The sequence below is a fragment of the Megalobrama amblycephala genome, linkage group LG7, assembly GCF_018812025.1.
Source record: "Megalobrama amblycephala isolate DHTTF-2021 linkage group LG7, ASM1881202v1, whole genome shotgun sequence".
Classification (NCBI taxonomy): domain Eukaryota; kingdom Metazoa; phylum Chordata; class Actinopteri; order Cypriniformes; family Xenocyprididae; genus Megalobrama; species Megalobrama amblycephala.
The window spans coordinates 56,907,962-56,927,955 of NC_063050.1; the positions used below are offsets into that span (position 1 = coordinate 56,907,962).

At 36.1% G+C, this 19,994-nt stretch overlaps 1 protein-coding gene and 1 long non-coding RNA gene across 2 annotated transcripts; both read left to right on the top strand.

The window, feature by feature from the left end:
- The first annotated feature begins 68 nt into the window (after positions 1–68).
- On the top strand, positions 69–7,346 carry LOC125272999. Its single transcript, XR_007185986.1, has 4 exons — positions 69–185; positions 1,331–1,659; positions 2,437–2,604; positions 5,324–7,346. It is a non-coding gene; the product is annotated as an uncharacterized LOC125272999 (long non-coding RNA).
- A 3,616-nt stretch (positions 7,347–10,962) lies between these two features.
- mettl21e (methyltransferase like 21e) lies at positions 10,963–15,290 on the top strand. Its single transcript, XM_048198221.1, has 4 exons — positions 10,963–11,117; positions 12,701–12,858; positions 12,944–13,061; positions 14,829–15,290. Exons 1-4 carry the CDS (start codon positions 11,093–11,095, stop codon positions 15,140–15,142), a joined length of 615 nt encoding a protein of 204 aa, XP_048054178.1. The 5' UTR covers positions 10,963–11,092; the 3' UTR covers positions 15,143–15,290.
- Positions 15,291–19,994: the final 4,704 nt, after the last annotated feature.

Below are 19,994 nucleotides of genomic sequence, written 5' to 3' on the forward strand. Positions count from 1 at the left end.
TTGCTGAAATCTGATAGAAATAATATCTCATATATCCTAATGAGAAGATTTGAAGGACAGACTGAATATGAATCATCAGACTGGATCTCTGACCATCAACAACACGAGAAGTCACAGACTCTGGAGTTTATAAATCTATGAGATCAATGGGACCTCAACTGTGACATTCAGTGTTACTGTCTATGGTGAGAATGCTTTTTCATTAGAGAAATGTAGATATTTTCATATTTGTTTTGTTTTAGGAATTAAAGCAGATTCAATGTTCAACAAGCAAATAATCATTATTTATGGAGCCTTTCCTCATTTTTCAGAAGTAGTTTGGTAAACTTCTATAGTGGTGAATGGATAATATATTGCGTTCCCATTTGCTCCAATAGCAAAATAACAAAATCTTGAGCTTCTGTGAAAGTTTTGATGACTTTCCAAAGAGGAAAAACACATTGAGAGCTTGATTATAAAGACTTTCTGAAACACTCACAGCAGCGTTACCCAGTTTCATGAAGAGCAATGCCAAGATTAGAAAACAACCTGTTATAAATGTGCAATAAATGATTAAAAAAATGAAAAATTAGATTTACAATGTTAATAAACATGATCACAGTCTGTTAAAAGCCTCCAACAGTTTTAGTTTCTCAATATCACAGTCCTGCTGTTCTCAAAATCATCTCAGCTGTGATTGGGCCGCAGGTGATCACATGACTGATATTCAGAGATTAATCTGTGTATAAATTCACACATCAAACAGGTCCAGATGATGATAGCTTGATTTCAGGCTCGTGTTCAACTGTAAATCTATAACACATGAAAATAAACACATAAAATTAAGAGACAAAATGACCCAAAGAGAAACAGATGCTTTTATTTTAGTGAGTAAATCAATTCTGTTCTGTTGTTTTTCATCCAAAATTAGTGAAATTAAACAAAAACAATCAGTTTCACTCATTTAAATATTTCCTATCTGAAAATATCTTTGTGCGAAATCTGTATGTTAAATGAATAATTGTGAATATTCAGCAATATTATTGATCTGATTGTTTTCTCCAGAGCTGCTTTATAGATGAAATTAACTGAAATTAATAATTGATGATCTTTACACAATTATTGAACCGAACTAAGAATTCTGAATTCATCACAGTAAAGCTGCTTTTAATCATTTATATTGTATAAATCACTATAAAAATAAATTGATTTCGACTAACACAAGATCATATCAGATCTCATATTACTTTATCAAGTCAAATTGAGTTTATCAGAGTAATATCTGTACAGTTACATCAGCAGCAGTGTTTATGAGTTTAATCTCTGATTGATGTTTGTGTTTGTTCTGCAGTGTTTGGAGCTGATGGAGATGGAGTGAAGAGAGAGTCAGTGATGGAGGGAGATTCTGTCACTCCTAGGACACTGGTTTAAGAGAGAACGATTTAATCTAATAAAGTGGAGGTTTGGAGGATTCAGGCTCAATCATTGCTGAAACTGATAGTAATAAGATCTCATATCCCCTCAATGACACCGAGAGATTCAAAGACAGACTGAAGATGAACAATCAGACTGGATCTCTGATCATCAACAACACGAGGATCACAGACTCTGGAGTTTATCATCTACGGATCGATCACAACGATGGGACTGCAACTGTGAGATTCAATGTTACTGTCTGTGGTGAGGATATTTTTTTACTTTTCAGAATAAATAGTTTTACATGTGTTTTTAAACTGAATTAAACTGAGTTTTAAAGTGCAGCAAATACAGTTATAATGTGTTCATCAGTCTTACAGTGTTGTAGTTTCTCAATATCACAGTCATGCTGTTGTTCTGTATATAATCACAACTGTGATTGGGCCGCAGGTGATCACATGACTCATATTCAGAACAACCCATTTTGATTTTATACCACAGTACTATAAAAATGAACAGTGATTGACTTACATTTGATTTCACACACATTATGAGCAGATATTTTTAGTTTCATGCCACCAGTAGTTATAACTCCAAAACAAGTGAAAGCAGGATCAGTCGTTCTGTAGAATAAGGAAATGAAACTGAACATAGACAGGTTTATGATAAACGTTCCTGTGCTGTTATATGAAATAAGATCCTCGTGGCCAATCAAAGTAGTTTATGATAGATATTCATTGCTACTGTAATTGGTGGGTAACTCAAGTATTTTAAAGGGTTCACGCAAAAATGTAAATTCTGTCATCATTTATTCATTGTTCCAAACCCGAATTAATTTCTTTGTTCTGCTGAACACAAAGGAAGATATTTGGAATGATGTTAGTAACCAAACAGATCTCAGCCCCCATTGACTACCATAGTACCATAGTAGGAAAAATAAATACTATAGTAGTCAATGGTGGCCGAGATCTTTTTAGTTATGTAATGATTGTTTATCAGATGTCTGTGAATACTAATGACTGTCTGTCTTTATTCTTATAGGATCATGTGTTACAGAATCATCTGTTACAGTTCCAGGTCTGTCTCCATGTGCTGTAACAGGAATAGTTCTTGCCGTTCTGCTGGTGTTTGCTGTTGTTGCTCTTGCTGTTGCTCTTGGCTGTGTTTTTTACTATCGTCATAAGATCTTTAAACAAGAAAGGCAACACCGTGAGTATTACAGCTGATATAGTGTAAAAATATGATTTTAATATGATTTTTCATACTCAGGATTTCTACTTTTTTCTCACAAGTTCTGCTCGTGATTGTTTGAGTACAACAATTAAATGTGTGATTATTCACTATTGAGCTGCATGACATTATTATACTGATTAATGAATTTCTCTGTTTAAAATGCAGATGCATTTAACAGTTCAGAGAGAAAAGGGAGTCAATATTCACTGATCACTGAAGATCTGAAAGAACACATTGGGCCCTAGTTTAACAATCTAAGCTCATGGCCTGAAGCACACTTTTGCTAGTTTAATAATGGGAAAAATGATCTAAAAGGGTTGTAAGGTAGTTTCTTAATGAGTCATGGGTGTATTAGTATTTATTTTATTGCAACATGCATTAAACCAATCAGAGTCTCATCTCCGATTCCCTTTAAAAGACCAGTTGGGCTTGTGCCATGGCAGATTGATATTTACATGGCAGAATTTGCAAACGGAAAGACTCCGTTCGCGCTCTTTAAATAACAAAAAAAATACTGTGGTTTTTGTTGGTCAATGGCGCAGTCGTTTTCAGTTCCTCAAAATAGCAACACGCCAACAATGCACCTGAACACACCTCGTTTTAAAACCAGCACACCCATGGGTGAACAGATGGGTGCAAATGCATTTGCTATTTAAACAACGTGGTGCTGGACGTGAAAATGATAACTGCGTTGGGCTGAAACTAGCAAAAAACACTTGTGTCGTGTATGGCGTTGCATTGAGCCGGGTGTTTGATAGGGGCCAAAAGGTATTTGAGCTACAAACACATAACCAGATTCGCAGTTATCAATTAGTTTAATTAATTTAACAGCCAGACATGATTCATGAGTTTGAGTATAAAATTTTTAGATTTGAGAGTTGCAGCAAATAACTACTTAAATTTCATATAAAGCTTTAGTATGAGTTCAGAAGAAATACTTATTAGCGCACAACTTTTCTGCTGTTTTTAATGAGAGTTTCTGATTTTCATAAACATGGTCATAATAATCTGCCACTGGATGGAACAATGAAGATGGAGATGAAAGAAACCTCAAGCCTTATGTGTCTAGAAGAACAGACAGTACAGTACAAGTCAAAATGTTATGTTTAGTGATATATAATGACTGATTTAGGCCCCATTTACACGTACATGGTTATTTTGAAAAACGGAGACATTTCCCTTCGTTTGTGCCCTTCGTTTACACGCAAACGGAGAATTTGCCTCTGAAAACGAGTCTTTCTAAAAACTTCGACCAGAGTGGAGATTTTGAAAATCTTCATTTGCAAGTTTGTATGTAAACTGAGACAAACGGGTCTTTAGGCAGCCAACGTCACAGTATGCGCCAGAGCTCGCACCTATGTCAAAATATGTTTACATGTGATCATGGAAGCGTTCAGAGTAGCAGTCGCATTTATGTTGGTGCGAGTCTTCTCGTGTGTTATTCGTTGCTATTTATGTTGTTATTCATTGCTATTTATGCATTTATGTTGGTGCAAACTCTTCTCGTGTATTATTTGTTGCTATTTTCGGGATTCTGATTGGCTTACGTGGGCTTGAGCTTCTCGTTACACCGCCACCTACAGGTTTCGCATGCTCTTGACGGCATATATACACGGGTACGTGTAAATGAACACTTTTCTGAAAACTGACATGTGTGCACGATGTTATTTTTGGTTGAAATGTCCGTTTTTGAAAATAGCCGCCCACGTGTAAACGTAGCCTTGTTAATTAGTTACATCAGATTCATTCATTTAGTTTTGTTTATTATTATTTATATGAAAGAGGTCAGTTCCTTTGTTTAAAACAATATATATGTTTTTCAATGGTAATTCTTGTCATATCTATAGAATTATGGCTACCCGAACAAATGTTAAAAATATATAAATTAATATTAACCAATAAATGTTGTGGAAAATAATAATGGTTGATATTAATGACAGATTAACTCTTGGCCTATGAAGACCTCAAGCAGGCCATTTTACAGCAAGTCAGCCACTCTCCAGAACAATATCATCTTTACTAGCAGAGATCATGTCATCTAGACAAGTGTTTCCCAAATCTGTTCCTGGAGGCACACCAACAGTACACATTTTAGATGTTAGATCACTTATCTGACCCATGCATTTCTGGTGTTGGAGTTGAATCAGGTGTGTTTAATTAGGAGAGTTGGAAAATGTGTTGTGTGCCTCCAGGAACAGGGTTGGGAAACGCTGATCTAGACAATTTCTGAAGAAGTCCTCGTCGACTTGACAGCCAGTGGCACGGATCCTCAGCAAAACCGTCTCCATACCGGCGTGATGAGTCCAATCTTCGACCAGATGGATTAAATATTTGGACTGTGCTCATTTTTCATCATTTCGTAGGAGCTGCAGCTCATTTGCATTTAAAGGGACACACACAAAAACAGTTTGTTCACCCTCAAAAAGTGACAAATTTAAAATGCTATAAAAATGATCTGTACATATTCTGGGAACATTAGAGACTTATTTTACACCTTGTAAAAGTGGTATTACATGACCTCTTTAATAACTGAGTTTACATGTTCTGGAAGGTGCGTGACTGAGTTCACAAATGTAAGACATGATCTGACAAGACTGAACCTGGTGGTTGGTAATTTAACAGAAAATTGTAGACATTAATTTTGATGTCTGAGATCTTTTTTATTATTATTTCTCTAATTGTCTCTGTTTTTCAGATTCCACTGGAAACTGACTGAATGAATCAACAACTATAGTGATGCCACTGTTGAATGAAGAAGTTCCTGATGGGGTGAATGTGCAGCAGGAGATGACTTCAGTTTGATAAGACACGCCCATTAGTGTCAATCACTCTGACATCATCAACAACCAGTGCTGATTATAAGCAGAAATGCATTTGTTTTGCACTATTTAATATTTCAGAGTTTTTAATCAAAGAAAAAATGTTTTGTTTCTTGCCTTCAGAGATTTTGGAAAATATGCCACTCTCCACAAGAGATTATTTTATGGCATATTTTGGCACTTTTTTAGTCTCATATCAGCAACTGCCTATTATTGGATTGGGATGATGTTATCCGAAATCTGAATTGAATTATTTTTGATCGAATGTATTTAAGTAGTACTTACAGTAATGTGCTTTTATATATTCAAGGTTCTCCACCTTCTTGAAAATACTTGAATTTCAGACTCAAAGGCCTGGAAAGTCTGTGAAGACAAACACAGGTCTTTGAAAGTGCTTGAATTAAACTTGAACTCAATTTTGTTAGAGCAGCACGGTGCTATTGGCCTTTAAAAATTGGCCTTTATCTGCTGTGAAAGCCAGAATGAAATTCTTGATTATTTTATCTTCATTATTTTGTGTAAAGGGAAAAACCGCTGAACTTCTACAGAGTAGTAATGTGATTCGCGCTGCACTGTTTTAACTGGTCAGCGCTGTTGAGATTATTTGGCTCGGTCCACTTTTGGTGTGAATGGCTTCCCCGTGGCAGCCCGTGTCCTTGTTAAAAATTGCTTATTTCTCTAGATTTTAACATTCTTGGAAACATTTAGATAATGTAAGCACATAAGTCAACAAAATATATAACACCGTTCTAGTGGTTTGTGATATTTTAATCCAAAAATCATACATATTGTGCCTTTAATAAGTGCAGCACTGCTTTGTTTACAGAAGTAACAGGGGAAACCTATATATTCCTGCTGTTCCATAAGCGCCATCTACTGTTAGAGATTAAAATTGCATTTTCATTCAGAGCGTCAGACCAATGCGCAGATCAATATCATATTTTCACACAGATTACACGCTGCTTTGTAAATGTTAATCAATGGTTGATAAGAAGCTAACGTAGAAATAGTAAGATAGCTAGAATATTATATATAATCATATTTTAAATGAATATGTATAATCATTTATCATTTTGACTCATCCATTTTCTTAAAAATAGTTTAAAGGCTGAAATGTAATTTTTATAAATTACTTTAATATACATTTGTATAAAAATCTTTTTGCTCAAAACATTATTTGAACTGTTGTTGAAATCGTCATTTTATGGTTAGGATGTTACAATAAACACTAATTATTTGTGCAGGTGTTAAAGTCTTAAAAGCCTTAAAATTGCAGATATCCTGTACAGGTGGGTAACAATATTTTTAATGCCAACAATTACCTTATCCATATTTAATTTAATTGCAAAATTCATGTATGTAATATTCGCTCTATATTTTAATGTTTTAAATCAAGCTAATGATTCATATAAAAAGACAAAAACTAATGTGAAATAAATATTAAAAGCAGGAATAAGAAATCTCTGGTTCAAACCCATCTCTCTCACACACACACTGTACCAACCCTCTCATGGATTTTAAAAAGGACATATGCTCCTTAAATTTGATTTTTGTTGTCAGTATATGCCTTAACATTGCTGTAGTAATAATAGACACAGGTACTGTATGTGTTTGATGCTGTCCAGATTGGCAGTAACAAACCCACCTTTACTGTGCTTGATATAATATAAAAGGTGCTTTAAAAAGCCCTTGAATCAGGTGTAAATGAAAGAGTGGGAACCCTGTATATTGCATTATGTCAAATGTACTGTTTGTATTGTTCTCATTCGTATTAAAGCATTTGTTAAATGAATAAATGTTCATGTAAGATAATGTCATCCATCATGAATCATGTCTGTCCTCTCGTGTGCAGAACTGACTCAGTTGCTCACTGTTTCACAAAATATAAATAAATATACATTTGCATATGAACAGGTTTTTGTTGTTGTTAGTTCAGACACAAGGGGGAGATAAAGCGCTGTGTCTTCTGGAGGCAAAAACTGGCTGATGAAGCCACCAGTCATTTCATCATTTGATGCACAAATGCACAGGCACTTCTCTAAAGATCTAGGAAAACATCTGCTAAATGTCTTAGAAGAAGCAGTTACATACATACATTCTAAAACATAAACTTAAAGACATTTTCTAAATGTCTATATGACATCTGACAGGAGGAGACGTATCGCAGATGTGAATGGACGTCTCTGAGATGTACGTGTGATATCAGGGAGTGTCTTAATTTTTCAGGCCATGAATGTTAATGCATGGTTTGTTAAAAGTGAAGGTAAAACATAACAAAAAAAGTCAAACATAATACACATCATCATAATAATATTGGTCTGTTAGAACAGTTAACAATCTGTAGACCACTTTATATACTTGTTTCCATTATCATTTCAAAACTTGAGAACACAGATCCATATTCACTATTATGTTCTCACTGCTTCAGAAATAATAAGAAGAAAGGGCGCCATCTAGTGGCTGCCAAACCTCACTGAACAACACACACTGACCCCAATGTGAAGGACAAGATCTTCCATCCTGGACAGCTTGTCTATTGGAATTTGACCACTTTTTAAACACCAGCTAGGCAACAAATCAAGCTAACCGTTTCACAGCAAGACAATGATAAATGATAAATTAATTTCACTCACCTTTCATGAAGAAATCCATCATGTTCTATTGAAATATCTGTGTTAAAACAGTAGTATTCTAATAATAAATATGATTGCTGCAGCTATTTGCAACTTAACCGTCTTCCTTAATGTGTAGCGCTGTTATAATAATAGCAAAATCAAATATTGATTAATTAGGTTATCTTTAATTAGGTTATTGCTACATAAGCAGTTCTCTGTGATTGTGAAGTAATTTTTAATGGCTTCTTGCCCTGACGAAGTGAAATAGCCGACGGTGATTGGCTTGAGACACGCTCGACAATTTTCAAATCTTAACTGGTTTTAAAAGACACCGTTTCGACGAAGTTCCAGACTTATAATCCTCTGAAGGCACACACGAGATGATTGACCGGACTGCGAGACCAATGTGACTGGAGAAGAAAACAAATGGAGGACAATCGACGACGATGTAAATCGCGCTTAAAATCTTCAAGTGTGTGGCCAGCCATCAGGCAGTGACGTGGTCGATGGTGATTGGCTGTACACAAGACGTGTCACTCGTATTGTTTTGAATGGGAGAAAGCGCACCGCGCAATATGGCGGAATAAGTCCCGCCTTCTAAATAAGAGCCAATCGCCGACTGGTAAAGTCATCGCGTCACTGCAGCGGCCGTTAGAAGCACCGGTTTCTATAGAAACAGTCAGATGCGCGCCTCCGAAGTGACGCGCATGCGCATTAGCTTGATTCAGCCTGAAAAATAGTTTTTTTGTCATGATTCCAGCGTCTGGAAAAAAACATTTATGAGACAGTTGTTGTCAGATTTCATTGAGGATTACAAATATGAAATTTAATCGAAAGCTTGGTGAACAGCTTTGGAGAATTTGATGTTTCCCTATTCAAAGAGATAGGAGTTGCACTTGCATGTCCCAGAGGCATTTCTAAGATGGCCGCCGAGTGAAATGACTTGTCTTAAAGGGACTTTGCTATTAACAAAGACTTTAGAAAGATAAACCAAGGGGATTGCTCTTATATTACTATGAATGGGACAACGTTCAATGTGGAAAACCCTGTAATCACAATTTAGAAAAGGCAATTACAATGAGGAGAAATAATGCTTTTTTCATTATTATTATTTCATTCTATTGCTAAAACTGTATGATAATTACTTTATAAATTGTTTTTAAAAAGTATAATGTTGATATTGGGCAGAAGTTTGTATCTCGATATTTCGTCAATTTTAACTTTTTTTTCATAAATCATTACTATCGGTCCCTCTTTACGTCTGTCTGTGGGTTTTGCAAATATTTAACCAATGAAAAGAGCTTGTGAATAAACCTCGTAACTCCATTGGATCCTCAAACTGTCAGTCAAACCTCTAACTCCACCCCGCCTCTATCATGAATGAAGTGCCGCACACAGTTTAAGGATTAGTTCACTTTCAAATGAAAATTAGCCCAAGCTTTACTCACCCTCAAGCTATTCTAGGTGTATATGACTTTCTTCTTTCTGATGAACACAATCGGAGATATATTAATAAATATCCTGACGCATCCAAGCTTTATAATGTGAGTGAACAGGATCAAAGAGTTTAGCTGAAGAAAGTGCTTCCATCCACATCCATCCATCATAATCATACTCCACACGGCTCCGGAGGGTCAATAAAGGCCTTCTGAAGCAAAGCGATGCATTTGTGTAAGAAAAATATCCATATTTAACAAGTTATGTAAGCTTCTAGCTTCTAAATATCTAGTAAAATATCTAGCTTCCATATTCTACGTATGCAGAAAGTGTAAAACTCTCGCAGTTCAAAAATCTACACCTTCCCTATTCAACTTACGGAAAACTTATGCGACGCCAGTTTACACTTTCTTCCTAAGTTGAATATGGAAGGCGGTCTGAACAGAAGCTAGATATTTTACTTCATAATTTGTTAAATATGGATATTTTTCTTACACAAATGCATCGCTTCGCTTCAGAAGGCCTTTATTAACCCCTCAGAGCCGTGTGGAGTATGATTATGATGGATGGAGATACTTTCTTCAGCTCATACTCTTCAGGTAGGAAGAGGTATCACTCACTGCCATTATAAAGCTCAGATGCGTCAGGATATTTATTAATATATCTCAGATAATGTTCATCAGAAAGAAGAGAGTCATATACACCTAGGATGGCTTGAGGGTGAGTAAAGTTTGGGCTAATTTTCATTTGAAAGTGAACTAATCCTTTAAGAACATCTCTGCTTGTTTGCAATGCAATGGTAAAGAAAGAACTGATTCTTTGATTAAGTACAGCATTTTCTTTACTCAAAAACACTACATATAAAGTTATTTAAATATCTGTACAACGGTTTCCACAAATATATGCACTGATTTCAACATTGATAATAATCATAAATGTTTATTGAGCAGCAAATCATCATATTATAATGATTTCTGAAGGATCATGTGACACTGAAGACTGGAGTAATGATGCTGAAAATTCAGCTTTGATCATTGGATATAAATTACACTTTACTATATATTCACATAGAAAACTGCTGATTTACATTTTAATAATATTTCACTATTTTTACTGTATTTTTGATCATATAAATGCAGTGAGCAGAAGAGAATTATTTAATGTTTTATGTATTTGACGAGCGGAGAAGAGTGTCTTAGTCTAGCGTTTGTAATCGAGTCACAACCAATACTGTCACAATATGAGCCTGAGGTAAATCCTGGTCAGAGAGCGGAGCGTTTGATGAAGGTCAGATGAGCTCAGCTGCTAATCGCGTTTGATTTAAGTGTTATTGTGATCGTAGCCAAACAACATCTACATTCCTGCTTCCAGAACCGGAGCCACAGAATGAGTCCGGAGAGAGAGAGAGGATCTGTTTACTCTCTAGTGCTCTAGGCTTCCCTTTCTCTGGCTGACCTCCATTCAGCTGCAGCTGCTGCTGTCAATCACCTGAAACCCGATGTTGGACAGAGACATGCACAGAGACCAATGAGGGAAAGTTGAAGACACTTGTGTGAATTTGCACTTATAAGGACCTTCGGCTGTCAGATCCAAATGGAGCAGGATGAAAACAATGAGGGTGGGTGTGAATATATTGTCTTCTATATGTAATTTTAACAGCTATAGAAAAATACAAACTCTGAGTAAAGTGAAATGTGGTTCCTGCGGCACTGGAATAACTCAAACACTTCCAGAGCGACAGGTGAAATGAGTCAGATGACTCTCTTAATGCCTTTTCTCTTGGATAAATGTGCATTGGTGTGTATAGGGAATATTTTTGAATGAATGACTGCATCGGTGTTGTGTGTATGAGCTCATTATTGATCTGTCATCTGTCATCAATCACACAGTGCCGTCAGTGTCTCTTATGTAACAGTGTAACACACATCAAGAAGATCTGGAGCGAGAGACACTCACTGTACAGCATCTACAGCTCCATACTGACACCAAACTCTTGTGTAGTTACTGTATCAGATCTGCGTTTATGACACTTTCCATGAATGATAAGTACATAAGTCATTTTTTTACCATTGAAAAGTAAGATGAAAGAGATCAAGAGTCTTATTCAGCAAGGACACATTAAATTGATCATTTATAATGTCACAAAAGATTCTATTTCAAATAAATGCTGTTCTTTTGAATTTTCTATTCATCAAAGAACCTGAAAATCAAAATATATGACGGTTTCCACAAATATATGCAATGTTTTCAACATTGATAATAATCATAAATGTTTCTTGAGCAGCAAGTCATCATATTAGAATGATTTCTGAAGGATCATGTGACACTGAAGATAATGAAAATTCAGCTTTGATCATTGGATATAAATTACACTTTACTATATATTCACATAGAAAATATCTGTTTTACATTTTAATAATATTTTACTATTTTTACTGTATTTTTTTTAACATATAATTGCAGTGATCAGAATACTTATTTCCAAAATATATTAAAAAAATTAGATGTTGCTGAACCTTCAGAAAGTCAAACTAAACATTGTATGAGCTGTTTTATTTTAGTTGTTTAATATGAGGTTCGATAAAGATCTTTTTTGATCTAAATGTTGCTGGTTTTATTTTAAAATAATAAAGGTAATAGTTAAACAGTGTGAAGATTTTCTGTTTATTTTAATGAGGTTTGCCATTTTTTTGCAACATATCTAAAAAATCAGAGATGTCTAACATATAAACCCCTGATTTATTTTCTAGCAATAAATATTAACACAAAAAATTATGAACGCTACATTAAACAAAATGTAATAAAATTGGTAACAGTGTTGCAGAATTAATATATTTAATTAAACTCAGTAGCAGATAGTGAGTTTGACACCAAAAAACTGTTCTTCTTAAAATAACTGGTTACATTTTACAATAAGATCCATTAGATAATGCGTTAACTAACAATGTGCAATACATTTGTTACAGTATTTATTAATCTTTGGTAAAGTTACTTGCTGGCAGCACCTGTACTGAGTACAGCTCATTGTTCATTTAAGTTCAGGTCCATTAAATAACATTAAAAGATGTGAGTTTTGACTGTAATAATGTATTAATAAATGCTTAAATTATAGTATATGGGGCCTTTGAATGGAAAAGCTTCAGAAACGCTGCTTTAGATGTGTGTGTGTGTGTGTGTGTGTGTGTGTGTGTGTGACTGCAGGTGTCGCTCCAGATGCTGAACTGGCAGCAGCGATTATGAAACGACACTTTCGTCCGTCATTGATCCGAACGGAAGCGTGGGAAGGCTACGGGTTTGCAGACATTGAGATTAAGATCAAAGAGTCGATGGACTGCTACGGGGCCGTTCTGTGGCCCTCGGTACGCATCACTCTCTCTCACACACTTCATACTGAGGAGCAGAACTAGTGTTAACTGTTATCTGATTGTGACCTTCTCTTTCAAGGCCATGGTCTTGTGTCATTTCCTCGACACTCACCGTGAGGAATACAACCTCATGGACAAGAACATCATCGAGCTGGGAGCCGGAACGGGCCTTGTTACCATAGTGACCAGCCTCCTCGGTGAGAGAGACCAGATACCATGTGAAATATAATAATACTTCAGATACCTTGGTATTAAAATCGAGGTTGTGTCAAAAAAAAAAAAATCACAGCAATATTACAGTATTGTTTTTTTAAATTGAATTCCAATAAAGTACAACACAAAAAGCTAATTGCTATTGCCATATAAATATGCTAATCGTTATATAAATACACAAATCGCTATATAAATTCAGTAATTGTTATATAAATTTGGTGATCACTATATAAATATGCAAATTGCTATATTTGCTAATCGGCATATAAATGCTGTAATTCACTATATTTGCTAATCACTATATAAAACTACTCACTATAAATGTGTTAATCGCTACATGAATTCAATAATCGTTATATAAATATGCTAATCAGTATATAAATTCGCTGATCGTTATACTAATTCAGTGATCACTATTTAAATACGCAAATCGACATATAAATTTGCTAATTTTTTTATAATTGTGCTAATCGCTATATAAATACACAAATCGCTATATAAATTTGCTAATCGCTATATAAATTCGCTAACTGCTATAGAAATACATTAATCGAAATATTTGCTAATCGCTATAGAAATGTGCTAACCGCTATATAAATGCGCTAATCACTATATAAATACGCAAATCGCTATATAAATGCACTAATCGCTATATAAATACACTATTCGCTATGTAAATACTCTAATCATTATATTTGCTAATCGCTATATAAATGCTCTAATCGATATATGTGCTAATTGTTATATTCGCTAATTGCTACATAAATACATGAATCGCTATATAAATTCGCTAATCGCTATATAAATCCGCTAACCACTACATAAATGCACAAATCGCTATATAAATGCGCTAATTGCTATATTCGCTAAGCGCTATATGAATACATTAATTGCTATATATACGCTATATAGGTTATCTTTAATAATTTAAAGATTTGCATAATATACAATGCATCTTAAAGGGTTAGTTCACACAAAAATGAAAATTCTGTCATTTATTACTCACCCTCATGCCGTTCCACACCCGTAAGACCTTCGTTAATCTTCAGTATGCAAATTAAGATATTTTTGATGAAATCCGATGGCTCAGTGAGGCCTGCATAGCCAGCAATGACATTTCCTCTCTCAAGATCCATTAATGTACTAAAAACATATTTAAATCAGTTCATGTGAGTACAGTGGTTCAATATTAATATTATAAAGCCACGAGAATATTTTTGGTGCGCCAAAAAAACAAAATAACGACTTATATAGTGATGACCGATTTCAAAACACTGCTTCAGGAAGCTTCAGAGCGTTATGAATCAGCATACCCTTTAATAGCTTTCTTGTTATATGGAAAATAGTCTTGATACACATTTTAATCTCTTTTTGGTTTGGTTTTACTTTCACTCTAAAAACTGCTGGGTTAAAAACAACCTAAGCTGGGTTAAATATGGACAAACCCAGCAGGTTGGGTTAAAAGACACCTATTATGCCCTCTTTCACAAGATGTAATATAAGTCTCTGGTCTGGTCAAGTTTCAGTTTAAAATACCCACAAATTTGCCCCTATTTGAGGGTGAGCAAAAACATGCTTTTCACTATATTACTATATTGCTGGCTAAAAAATAAATCCAAAATTGGTTGAAAAAAATGGCTGGGTGAAAACAGCCCAATCACTGGGTTTGTCCATTTTTAACCCAGCATTTTTTAGAGTGTTGTTTACATTTATGAACATGACATTTAAAACTAAATGAATAATGTTTTCAGGAGCGAAGGTAACGTCCACAGACCTGCCGGATATCCTGGGGAACCTGAGGCACAACGTGATGCGCAACACCAGAGGGCGCTGCAGGCATGAGCCGCACGTGACAGAGCTCAGCTGGGGGAAAGAGCTGGAGGAGCGATTCCCGCGCGCGACCTGCCACTTCGATTACATCATGGCCGCAGATGTGGTGTACTCACACCCGTTCCTGCACGAGCTCATGGAGACCTTCATGCACCTGAGTTCAGATGACACCATCATCTTATGGGCCATGAGGTTCCGTCTGGACCCAGAGAACAGCTTTCGTGGACACTTTTGAGAAACACTTTCACCTGAACGAGCTCTACGACCTTCCCAGCCTGAGGATAAAGCTGTACAGCGCACAAAAACGTAGACCAACACAAAATTAACTAAATGTAAACTATATATATACATATATATACAGTATACATTGAGTACACCCCTCACATTTTTCTAAGTATTTTATTATATCTTTTCATGTGAAAACACTGAAGAAATTGACACTTTGCTACAATGTAAAGTAGTTAGTGTAAAGCTTGTATAACAGTGTAAATCCACTCAAAATAACTCAACACACAGCCATTAATGTCTAAACCACTGGCCACAAAAGTGAGTTCACCCCTAAGTGAAAAAGTCCAAATTGGGCCCAAAGTGTCAATATTTTGTGTGGCCACCATTATTTTCCAGCACTGCCTTAACCCTCTTGGGCAATGAGTTCACCAGAGCTTCACAGGTTGCCACTGGAGTCCTCTTCCACTTCTCCATGACGACATCACGGAGCCGGTGGATGTTAGAGACCTTGCGCTCCTCCACCTTCTGTTTGAGGATGCCCCACAGATGCTCAATAGGGTTTAGGTCTGGAGACATGCTTGGCCAGTCCATCACCTTTAACCTCAGCATCTTTAGTAAGGCAGTGGTTCGTCTTGGAGGTTCCAGTAATTCATTTCCTTAGTCTGCTTGTCTTCAGCAAACTGTTTTTGTGCATCATCTTTAGAATAGAGGCTTCCTTCTGGGACGACAGCCATGCAGACTAATTTGATGCAGTGTGCGGCGTATGGTCTGAGCACTGACAGGCTGACCCCCGACCCCTTCAACCTCTGCAGCAGTGCTGGCAGCACTCATATGTCTATTTCCCAAACACAATCTCTGGATATGACGCTGAGCATGTGCACTCAACTTCTTTGGTCGACCATGGCGAGGCCTGTTCTGAGTGGAACCTGTCCTGTTAAACCGCTGTATGGTCTTGGCCACAGTGCTGCAGCTCAGTTTCAGGGTCTTGGCAATCTTCTTATAGCCTACGCCATCTTTATGTAGAGCAACAATTCTTTTTTCAGATCTTCAGAGGGTTCTTTGCCATGAGGTGCCATGTTGAACTTCCAGTGACCAGTATGAGAGAGAGAGCGATAACACCAAATTTAACACACCTGCTCCCCATTCTCACCTGAGACCTTGTAACACTAACGAGTCACATGACACCGGGGAGAGAAAATGGCTAATTGTGCCCAATTTGGACATTTTCACTTAGGGGTGTACTCACTTTTGTGGCCAGCGGTTTAGACATTAATGGCTGTGTGTTGAGTTATTTTGAGGGGACAGCCACTGTTATACAAGCTGTACACTCACTACTTTACATTGTAGCAAAGTGTCATTTCTTCAGTGTTGTCACATGAAAAGATATAATAAAATATTTACAAAAATGTGAGGGATGTACTATATAGATACTATAGATAGATAGATAGAATTTTTTGTTCTTCATAGTATTTAATATTATATAGTTTCAAGAACTGTTCTAAGGAGAAAAAATCATTTCAGTTTACATCTTGATTTTGTTTACATCTTGATTTTGCATATATATATATATATATATATATATATATATATTATATATATAAAATTTTAAATCATCCTATAGACTGTATCTGACACTTTAATGGTATATTTATGTTTTTAATGTGAACATAAAATTAAAACGGACTCTGTTTACTTCTGTTTAACTTAATTTACGTTCCTGGTCTTTAGTTCCTGACTAAAACAACAATGATTATGTCTTCATAATCTTTCAAAGTTTATTCCTCCACCTCTAAAATAAAAAGATATAGATCACATGGCTACTGGACAATGTTAACTAATAGTCAAATGTGTATTTAGTTGTTATTTTAGGCTGCTGTTGTAGGTGATGCAGCTTTCCGAAATCACAGCAATCATTTAATGCAGGTTAATTTCATGATGATTACATCAATAATATGAAAATATAGCTGCAAGCAGCAATTAAGGGGTCAAGCACAACAGAAACAAACAAGGAAGCTAGCAGCAGACCAACAACGTCATAATGGACTATGATAACAACTGAGACAAAGAGACTGCAAGGTCATTATTGAAGTCAGTCAAACAAGCAGTACTGTAGTTTTTTATGTCTGTCCTCATAGTTCCCCCATACATAAGTGTCAAATGTGGTGAAAATATCTAATTTCATTTAGAAAATATTTATATTTATGAAAATATAAATAATGACCACACCTGACTTTAATTGCATTTATTTTTGCCATTTACTATCAAAATTTTGACATATATAGGCAACGACCTGTTTCAGATTTTCCTACGGTGGTTTCATCTCAATTGGACAAACCGTTTCATAGATATTTGCATGTTTGGTATCTCTGGACTCGGCAAGAACTCCAAGGAGACTGCTTGAAACTTCTGCTGATGGCCCATACCGAGTTTCGTAACGATACACTAATGCATTCATAAAATACAGTATTTTACTACAAAATTCAAAATGGCTGATGCCCAAACTGGCTGTTATGGTAAAATTGGATATCATTTGACTTGGCATGATGCCCCGAATCTAACTTTTATGATTTTTGGCAAGCCATTCAGAAGTTTTGAAATTTTTTTGGAAGCTTTGCATCCAATTCGCTGTACTCTTTGTCAAATTTGTTTGCGTGTTATTCGAGAACGAAAGAGCTTTTCACAACTTTTTGCCAGCATGGTCTGAAGATGATCTGATTTGATTTTCATGAAAATTGGATGAACTGTCTAGGAGGTTTTTTGTTTGTTTGTTTGTTGTTTTGGTGTTGGTGGGAAAATTTTTATTACTAGAGGGGATTGAGTAGCCTGACTACGTCAGACTTCCTACTTCCGCTCAATTTCATTTCGCTTCTGTACTCAGTCTGATACAGCGTCATAGCTTTGTGTTTGCCACCGGTCTGGAAACAGCCGGGCCAATCAACGAACAGAGGGCGGGCTGAGAGCCGTGACGTAGATGCTAAGCGCCGAGTTTTACATTGTAGGTTAGAGAAATCGAAAACCGAAACGACCGCGGAAATGGGAAACGAGACACGGGATGCAAACTTCGGGATGCATTAACTTCGCATAATCTGCAAAAGTCGTTTACAGCCATGTTCACTCCGGTATTTCGCTCACATCATCATGTGTTTACAACAGGTTTACAGTGGAAGTTCAATCATAGATTTGAGTTTGATGCATGATGTCTGTGCTTCGATGCGGCTGTACAGGCGGATAACATACGTCATAACTAAACGTATCTGATTGGCTTACGGGTAACCAATGATTTTAAACTTCAGACAAGCGTCCCCTAGCGAGAGAGAAAACACTTCTCTATTATGCCATTCCAGACTCTGTCTACGAAGCAAAGTGAAGTAGCAGAGTCTGGTATTACCAGGCTAGGGATTGAGTTAGAGACTCCCAAATGTGCTGTGGAGAATATTTGGACTGTCCTCAATCTGTGTGTCAAATTTCACTGCAAGCAGTTTTATTAGCTTGAGAGTGGAAGAAGAAGAAACAGAAGGAGAACGGCAACGGATACAATAGCTCCCTACAAAATAGTAGAAGCAGTAAAATTTCATGATGACTTTACAATCATGTAATCCGTGTAAATGCAAATATGATCACTGTAAGTCATTCATACACTCAAGCAGTGCTGTTATTTTATATGATCATGTTTTATTACATTCACTCTCTCAAGTTTTGAAGACTTTTTGATAGAGACATTTTACTTCTACAGCTTTAACATGAGCCTTTTCATTATTGGAAATAAACATGAACATTTCTGATGAAAATAATAGTATGAGTGATTAATATCTTCATGTCAGGTTTCCTTCTCCAAATTATTGCTTCTTAAACATTGATTACATTTGGAACTTCTTGATGGTAAATATGGCCAAATAAGTAGAACATGTAATTTCTAAGCTCAGAGGACAGTAACCAGATGTGTTCATGACTAACAGCACGTACCAGTAATGGTTTACAAACATGTTTTGGTTCTTCTGAGGACATGTCTGATGATGATATACACAGATATTTGATACTGGGATCATGTGCTTGAGTTTGGCAGTGTCACTACATCACACAAACATAGATACACCATATATGATCGACATAAATCTACTGCAGAAGAGAGATTTAGAAAACATCTGCATGAAAGCAATCATTTTTACATTTTAATGAGACTTTTACCTGCACACATCTGCCAAATGGTGTAAATGTTGCTCAATGTCTCCAAGTGCCAGACCACCAAAATATACCAGGACCCTACATGGTGAAGGCGTTCAATCGCCAGCCGATTCCAGAGGGTTTTGACAGTCATACTAGAAACTGGAGAACATACAGCGAGGATTTAAAGGCAGTTGGATGAGAGTTTACCAGTGTTGAACTCGTGGCCTTGGGAGATATGAGTGTTATATTGGGTTTCCCTTCTGTGGAATCCATTTAGCACATGCCATCTGCCTGGAATCATAGAAACCGATAGGGATATAATTATTAGGGCAAAAAATAATCTCACATGAATCTGAATTTTACATGTACATATTACATTGCACCACAAAAACAATAAAAAACTATATATGTATGCATTACAATAAATAATGCAATGATGTATAAATTATTACATTTAAATGATTTAATTAGGGAACCTTGTTGGTTTTCTTGTTATTCTTCCTGAATGGGAGTCTATGGCAGCCCTATCAACCGTACATAGGAAAATGATGACATTTGGTACACTGATAGAGGAGGTCCTCAACAGTAATCTGACCAACTTTGGGGTCTCTAGGATGAACTCTATAGCGCCATCACCATTTCAAAAATCCACTTTTCTAGTGGTTATAACTTTTGAACTTCTTGTCCTAGAAACA